This window comes from Salminus brasiliensis, chromosome 25, assembly GCF_030463535.1.
Source record: "Salminus brasiliensis chromosome 25, fSalBra1.hap2, whole genome shotgun sequence".
NCBI lineage: Eukaryota > Metazoa > Chordata > Actinopteri > Characiformes > Bryconidae > Salminus > Salminus brasiliensis.
The window spans coordinates 28,703,947-28,712,434 of record NC_132902.1 but is presented as its reverse complement, the minus strand read 5'-3'; the positions used below and the strand labels follow the sequence as shown (position 1 = coordinate 28,712,434).

Here is an 8,488-nt window from a genome sequence, read left to right as displayed (position 1 = left end):
AATCATCCACCCAGTTTAGAACTGAAGATGAGCCGCTGAAGGAAGACGGTCATTTTTCTGCCATTTAACCTGAAGAACAAGCCGTGCCCGTCCCCCAACCCCCACAGTTCTCTTTTTCAGTCTTGGAGGGCTGAAAGAAAGAAGACATCGTCTGACGCTCCAGATTTCCATTTAGATAAGAGCGTTCCCGTCTGCTCCCGCTGCACCTACTGTCACTCTCGGCCGCCCGGCTGCCCTCCTTATCAATTACAAAGCCACTTTCAACTCACAGTTAATAGGATGGTAATGCGTTATTGGGTCTCTCAGAGACGTGCTACTGAAGGAGGGAAAACACATTATTGCCCTTCAGCACAATCTGGAACCAGAACCAGATTTGCATCTTAATACGAGGAGATGACAAGAGATAATTAAAACCACCAGCAGCTGGTTGATGTGTGGTCAAACGCAGGGCGGACTCCGGCAACACTGTGGCTCAGACTGGACTCCGCACTGATCCGGAATCACCAGCTAATCCTCCTCTCTCTGAAACAGAAACGATACGGGAGAACCTTTCCTAACATTCGTCTGGAGACTTCTTTCAGAGCAGAGCTCAGACTTTAGACTCGCTGCTGTACTCGAGTACAGAGCGTGAAATCCCTGGCTTGTGTTTCAGGTGATTGGCTGTTTGCCGTCAGTGCCATGGTGGAGGTGGAGAATGCAGGTGGAGTGAAAGAGTGGTGCTGTAGAAGACACTGTATTCCAGGTGGATGAAATGGTATACAGTGTATCACAAAAGTAAGTACACCCCTCACAGTTCTGCAGATATTTAAGTATCTTTTCATGGGACAACACTGACAAAATGACACTTTGACACAATGAAAAGTCGTCTGTGTGCAGCTTATATAACAGTGTACATTTATTCTTCCCTCAAAATAACTCAATATACAGCCATTAATGTCTAAACCACCGGCAACAAAAGTGAGTACACCCCTAAGAGACTACACCCCTAAATGTCCAAATTGAGCACTGCTTGTCATTTTCCCTCCAAAATGTCATGTGACTCGTTAGTGTTACTAGGTCTCAGGTGGGCATAGGGAGCAGGTGTGTTCAATTTTGTAGTACAGCTCTCACACTCTCTCATACTGGTGAAAGTTCCAACATGGCACCTCATGGCAAAGAACTCTCTGAGGATCTTAAAAGACAAATTGTTGCGCTACATGAAGATGACCAAGGCTACATGAAGATTGCCACCACCCTGAAACTGAGCTGCAGCACAATGACTAAGATCATCCAGCATTTTAAAAGAGAAGGGTCCACTCAGAACAGACCTCGCGTTGGTCGTCCAAAGAAGGTAAGTGCACGTGCTCAGCGTCACATCCAAATGCTGTCCTTGAAAGAGGCGCAGAAGTGCTGTCAGCATTGCTGCAGAGATTGAAGAGGTGAGGGGTCAGCCTGTCAATGCTCAGGCCATACGCCGCACACTACATCAAACTGGTCTGCATGGCGGTCACCCCAGAAGGAAGCCTCTTCTGAAGTCTGCACACAAGAAAGCCCGCAAACAGTTTGCTGAAGACATGTCAGCAAAGGACATGGATTACTGGAACCATGCCCTTTGGTCTGATGAGACCAAGGTTAATTAGTTTGGTTCAGATGGTCTCAAGCATGTGTAGCGGCAATTAAGTGAGGAGTACAAAGATAAGTGTGTCATGCCTACAGTCAAGCATGGTGGTGGGAATGCCATGGTCTGGGGCTGCATGAGTTACATTTCATTGAGGGACACATGAACTCCAGTATGTTCTGTGAAATACTGAAGCAGAGCATGATCCCCTCCCCCCGGAAACTGGGTCACAGGTCAGTGTTCCAGCATGATAATGACCCCAAACACACCTCTAAGACGACCACTGCTTTATTGAAGAGGCTGAGGGTAAAGGTGATGGACTGGCCAATCATGTCTCCAGACCTAAATCCAGTAGAACATCTTTGGGGCATCCTCAAGCGGAAGGTGGAGGAGCGCAAAGTCTTGAATATCCGCCAGCTCTGTGATGTCGTCATGGAGGAGTGGAAAAGCATTCCAGTGGCAACCTGTGAAGCTCTGGTAAACTCCATGCCCAGAAGAGTTAAGGCAGTTCTGGAAAATAATGGTGGCCACACAAAATATTGACACTTCAGGAACTTTCACTAAGGGGTGTACTCACTTTTGTTGCCGGTGGTTTAGACATTAATGGCTGTATATTGAGTTATTTTGAGGGAAGAATAAATGTACACTGTTAAATAAGCTGCACACAGACGACTTTTCATTGTGTCAAAGTGTCATTTTGTCAGTGTTGTCCCATGAAAAGATACTTAAATATCTCCAGAACTGTGAGGGGTGTACTCACTTTTGTGATTCACTGTACCTCCCCACAGTACAGAGTACTCCACCTGACCTCCTGCTTCCCCACAACTTCCTGTTATCTTCACTAGGAACTGAAGAACTGGAAGGTTGAAAAAGTGTTTATTAATCTTATTAATTCTATAAATATTAGGCACATCAATATTATTTTCTCACAAATAACGGATTAAAACGGATTAAAATGTCTCAGAGACGGAACTCTGGAACTCGTCTGTACTGCTGCTCCTAATTAGCTGCAGTGCTAATTGGTGGGGTATAACCTTCCATTACATTAGCATCATAGCTCCAGGAAGTGGGGGGAGGGGGTGTTGCTGGGAGGGAGTTCAGTTTACTGAACTATCGCTTTAACCTCACTGTAACCCCCCCCCCCCCCCCCCTTTAGTAAGATTGCTGATTGACCTGATCTCACCCTGCAGGGCGCTAAGAAGCTGACTCATGGCTTACACACACACACACACACACACACACACACACTACTGTAATACACTTCACTGGACCTCCAATAAAATCAATAGTTCTAAGTGTAGCAGATCTGACGGTTCTAACAGACTGCAGGACAAATCGACCTCACGCTGCTTCGACCTCCAGCTTTAATTATTCAGAAATGTAATAATTTGATGAATTATTTGGATAAATAATAATATGCTGATTGTTAGTAATTAATGTTGATGACCAGAATCAGCTCATACAAACCCAAACAGTGATGCTGATTTTCTCTGTGGAATCTAAATCTGTGTTTAAGTTGCATTAATTAGCATTTCAATCTTTAATATTACGCTTTTCTAACGAATAAATCAACATCCTCCTGCTGCTGTGACTCAGTACAGGCCTCCACCTGTGCAGCTTTATTTAGTCTGTGTTTCAGTTCTTCTGCTTTTTACATTCAATTCACCACAGCTCCCAATAATATTAATATTACTATTAATAATAATAATAATAATAATAATAATAATATATAGCTCCATCTCTCTAAGCACTTTACACACAGCTATGCAAGAAAAATAATAACATATATTAAGGACTAATTATCAACATTGATGGTAAACAAGGACAAACTATCACTGATGTGCAGCACTGATTATTGGAGCACTGACGGCGCCCTCTTGTGGAACCTTTTTTAGCCTGCTAAACATGGGTGAGTTTACAAGCCGGGTTCATGAGGGTCTAAAAAGAGAGTAAAAGAATAAACTGGTAAATAAAATGACAGACAGATTAGTGTGGGTTCAGTGAAGCGGACTGAGAGCTGCTCAGGAGCTGATTCAGTTGAGAAGCAGAAGAGGCCGTTTTATCACCCACTGATTAAAGCAGGATCTCAGCTTCTACAACTAAACCTGATCTGGAGGACAGGGGGATGGGGTGGACAGACATTAGAACCTCATCTGCAGTCCAGCTCAGGTCTTTAGAAACGGCTGTAACAGTGACATTAATGGGGCGTCTCTCCCGCCTCACTCACCTCAAGAGTGGCGTCATTCCACCTGGCTGTGTGGATGGAGGGTTTCCAGACCCCCCAGCTGCTCAGTGTGCTTCTACACTGACTGGGTACCACAGCAACCACCCTTGCCTCAGTGCAAATCCTTAACTGGCAAACTGCTTATGTTTGTAATCAACCGCAAACTTCCAAACTCGTAATTGCAAAATGTAGAGGAACTCAGAATCAGGTTCTAACTAAGTAAACATCTGGTGAAGTAAAAATCTTGAATTCCATAAAACGTTTAGAACCTTAAATCCATGAACTGGAACTTCTCTTTATTCAACAAAGCTTGAAAAAGTGATTTTTCAGGGGAATGGATTCCTGGGCTAATAAACACAACGTAGCTAAATCTGAGGCTTTTACTCCTTTTATACAGCGGCATAATACAGGACTGGCTCCACACACCATGGGTCACTACATATCGGCGATGTGAAGTTTACGCTGAAACCAGGCTGTCACCTGAACGCTCACTCAGATCATTTGGTAAGCTCCATCAGCTGCCGTGTTCACACTGTTGACTGGTCAGTGGAGACTGGTCTGTTGACCCCTACTGACCCCAACATCTCTGTCCATTGTAGCCAGCGGTTCTGTTCTTCCACTGACCATGAACATTCCCTTAACTGTTCATCTGCTTCAGCTTTAAGCCCATGCTACAGCACAGGAGCCAAAACAGTCTTAACAGTGGTAGAACCCATATTGGTTTTATGTAATACTCTTAAAGCACCTACACAAGGTTTCCTACCAGAAGAACCAAGAAAGCAAATTAAAGAACCATTTCAGCATTCAAACAGCTCCAGAAGAAACCAGCCTTCATAAAGGACCTTTAAAACGTGCACACTCAATAGAGCAAGATTCTTAAATCTTGTACAGGGCTCTCAACAGAGCCATTTAATAAATGGCTCTAAAGCACCAAAAGGGGTTTCTGCTATTACAATTCAAAGATCTCTTATTCAGTACTGCCTAGAACCCTTTCTATTAAGAGTATAAGAAACCTTTCAGAGCCTTTTTGCAGAACCGTGTAAATGAGTGTCAGAAACAGCCTGTACAGGTTCTTTACCAGCCAAAGCCAAGGACCACTTAGAAACCTGCATTTCTCAGAGTTTGGGATTTAGCGTCTAACTCACTTTATCTAAAACCCAGCTCATCTACATAGAATGTCTGAGCTCCAGAGCTTTGAGTAGAGAAACCAACAGCGCCTTTCCTAACTTCTCCTCAGAACTCGGTCTGAATGGTGTTCGTCAGCTTCGTTGTAATGAAATGTACTCAATACTGAACTGGTGAATTCCTGATGAACGGCTCGGATGAATGGGAAGAATAAGTCGAGGCTCGCCGTCAAATAAAATATACATTTATTACTTTCAGGCAAACTGTTTCAATCTGGAACCATCAACACCAGGAAGCGTCTGAAAGGAGCTGGAAAAGATCAGACGGGTGAACACAGATCAGGGCCCAAGTTTATTAAACCGAGTGAGAGAGAGTGAGAGAACGCTGATCTGAGACTAGTTTAAGCCTTTTACACTGAATTACACAGGCTGAGGAGGTCTGGTCTCAGATCAGTGCTCGGACTCTGAAATGATGGATAAATAGGATCTCAGATCAAACTGAATGAAACAGCAGTGAATGAGTTCTTTAACCAACGATGATCGTGTCGTCATCCAGAAACTCGTAGCTCGGCACTTCCAGGTTGGTAGGAGCCGGGCCCCTGCGGATGCGGCCGGAGGCGTCGTAGTGCGAGCCGTGGCAGGGGCAGTAATATCCACCGTAGTCTCCGGCGTTGGCGATGGGCACACAGCCCAGGTGAGTGCACACGCCGATGACGACGAGCCAGGACGGGCTGACCACGCGATCTTTATCATGCTGTGGATCCCGGAGCTCCGACATTTCCACTGTGGCTTCGCTGGCTATCTCCGCCGCAGAGCGGTGTCGGACAAACAGGGGCTTCCCTCTCCACTTGAAGGTCACATTCTTCCCCTCTGGAATGTTCCCCAGCTTAACTTCAATCTTGGACATGGCCAGAACGTCTGCTGACGCACTCATGGACGTGACGAACTGAACGACCACGGTTTTGGCGGCATAGACACCCATTACGGCTGTGGTGCCCGTGATCAGGTAGGAGAAGGCCTTTCGGGAATCGCTGCTGTCCTTAGACGACTTTGCTGGGTCCAGCACATCATTGCGGCGATAATCAGAGAAATCAGGAATCTTTATATCCGTGTGAGCGAAGCGGACTCCTGCAGGAGCTAAAGACAAAAAACACATTAGAACACAACCACGCTAAAATCTGTGTTTTTAAATCATACAAAAGAAATGCAAATAAAAACGGTATTCTATGATTCTAACGTCTGGCTCTATTATCATTAATATCCAGTATGAAGCTCGAATAACATTAATATCCAGTATGAAGCTCGAATGACATTAATATCCAGTATGAAGCTCTAATATCATTAATATCCAGTATGAAGTTCTAATAACATTAATATCCAGTATGAAGCTCTAATAACATTAATATCCAGTATGAAGCTCTAATATCATTAATATCCAGTATGAAGTTCTAATAACATTAATATCCAGTATGAAGCTCTAATAACATTAATATCCAGTATGAAGCTCTATTATCATTAATATCCAGTATGAAGCTCGAATATCATTAATATCCAGTATGAAGCTTTAATAACACTAATATCCAGTATGAAGCTCTGGTAACAGTACTGAACGTGTCTGAATGTGGAATAGAACAGGTCTAATAGGTCTGTCCAGCTCTGCTAAATTCGGCCTTCTTGATCTGACCTCTCTGTTTACACCCTGAAGGTGACACTGTTAGCTTAGCCGCTAAAGGAGTAATACTGGCTCACATGAATACAACCAGAACCAATTTCCGATTTGACTAGTTAATCAATACCTCGCCTTTAACCTCTATTAATCTATTAATATTAAACAGTGTAACCGATCTCTCAGCACAGAGACTGAGTAGGGCTGCCTACAAACCCGACTAGCCGGCTAACTGCTGTGAACGCTACAGGAGGAAGTTTGGTTATTAAAAACGGATTAAATGTTGATTATAATGGTGTGAATGTCGATATTAGTGATGATTGGGTGATTATAAACTACAGACTGGATTAAATAGACAGGACACAACCTGTGACCTTCAGTGCTTTAAACGGTTTGCTCGAACTGCCGGATCCACCTTAAACACTGCAGCAGCTAGCTAGCTTTTAAGGTGGATCCGGCAACGCGAACAGCAGGTTTTAGCCTCGTAGTTAGTTAGTAGATTAGTTAGTTAGTAGGTTAGTTAGTAGGTTAGTTAGTTAGTAGGTTAGTTAGTAGGTTAGTTAGCACACAGCTAGCTGCCGCTTCACCTTCAGCACACTAACCAGCTAAACAAGGAATAGCATTAGCATGCTAACCGAAGTCAAGGTAAGCAAATGGTTAAAATCCAAACGTCCTCTCTGTCCGCTCCTGCTGTAGCGTTAGCATTAGCATTAGCATATCCACCCTCTAAACCGAGCATAGCTATAACATTAGCATTAGCATGCTAGCCTCTGCTCTGTATAATATGAAGGGAGCCCAGCGGTTACAGGCGAAGTGTCGGTCCTCTTACCGTTCAGACTCGCGCTGACTGCGGGCCCCCCGCGTGCGCTCCTCGCGCGCAGGCTCTCTTGGCCGAGCAGTGATCGCTCCGCCAACGGTGCCGCGAGCGAAAGCGGCGCAGGGCCGACGGCGGGGCGCGCGGGGATCAGAGGCTTCAGGGAGCCGCTCACCGCCCAGCTCGAGGCCTGCAGGTACGGGGACAGAGCGCGCGAGCGTGCCGCCACCGACATCATCCTCCTTCTCAAACAGAAACCAACACACACGAGCACGCGCTAAACCGGAGCAATAATCCGGACTTTATTCTGAACTGCGGCTGCTCTGATGTCGGTCACCAGCCCTGCGTTTCCCAACGCACGCGCATAGTACAAGTCGTGCGTGGCGTCATCAGCTCCGCGCGCGACGTCATCAACTCTGCGCAAAAGACTGCAGTACAATAACTACCCACTACCTTCCCTACTAAACTACCTAACTACCTAACTACTAAATAACTACCAAAAGAATAAAGAGTGTCCTCCACTACTGTAATACTGTAACAGGGCTCTTACTGTAACTGTATTGACTGAACTGTAACAGTGTATCATACATTGTGTGTAATACTGTAGGTGTAACAGTGTATTGTGTGTAACAGTGTATTGTGTGTAACACTGTAGGTGTAACAGTGTACTGTGTGTAACAGTGTATTGTGTGTAATACTGTAGGTGTAACAGTGTATTGTGTGTAACAGTGTATTGTGTGTAACACTGTAGGTGTAACAGTGTATTGTGTGTAATACTGTAGGTGTAACAGTGTATTGTGTGTAACAGTGTATTGTGTGTAATACTGTAGGTGTAACAGTGTATTGTGTGTAATACTGTAGATGTAACAGTGTATTGTGTGTAATACTGTAGGTGTAACAGTGTATTGTGTGTAACAGTGTATTGTGTGTAATACTGTAGGTGTAACAGTGTATTGTGTGTAACAGTGTACTGTGTGTAATACTGTAGGTGTAACAGTGTATTGTGTGTAACACTGTAGGTGTAACAGTGTATTGTATGTAACAGTGTATTGTGTGTAATACT

At 44.5% G+C, this 8,488-nt stretch overlaps 1 protein-coding gene across 1 annotated transcript; it reads right to left on the bottom strand.

Annotated features, from left to right (window-relative positions):
* Nucleotides 1–5,174: 5,174 nt before the first annotated feature.
* Nucleotides 5,175–7,816, bottom strand: uqcrfs1 (ubiquinol-cytochrome c reductase, Rieske iron-sulfur polypeptide 1). Its single transcript, XM_072671213.1, has 2 exons — nucleotides 7,441–7,816; nucleotides 5,175–6,082 (listed from the first exon to the last, which is right to left on the bottom strand). Exons 1-2 carry the CDS (start codon nucleotides 7,661–7,663, stop codon nucleotides 5,472–5,474), a joined length of 834 nt encoding a protein of 277 aa, XP_072527314.1. The 5' UTR covers nucleotides 7,664–7,816; the 3' UTR covers nucleotides 5,175–5,471.
* Between the last annotated feature and the right edge of the window lie 672 nt (nucleotides 7,817–8,488).

Coding starts and splice junctions, on each gene's coding strand:
- uqcrfs1 (XM_072671213.1), bottom strand. CDS start 7,663: ATGATGTCGGTGGCGGCACGCTCGCGCGCTCTGTCCCCGTACCTGCAG. Junction 6,083..7,440: donor AGTCAGCGCGAGTCTGAACG/GTAAGAGGACCG, acceptor TTTTGTCTTTAG/CTCCTGCAGGAGTCCGCTTC.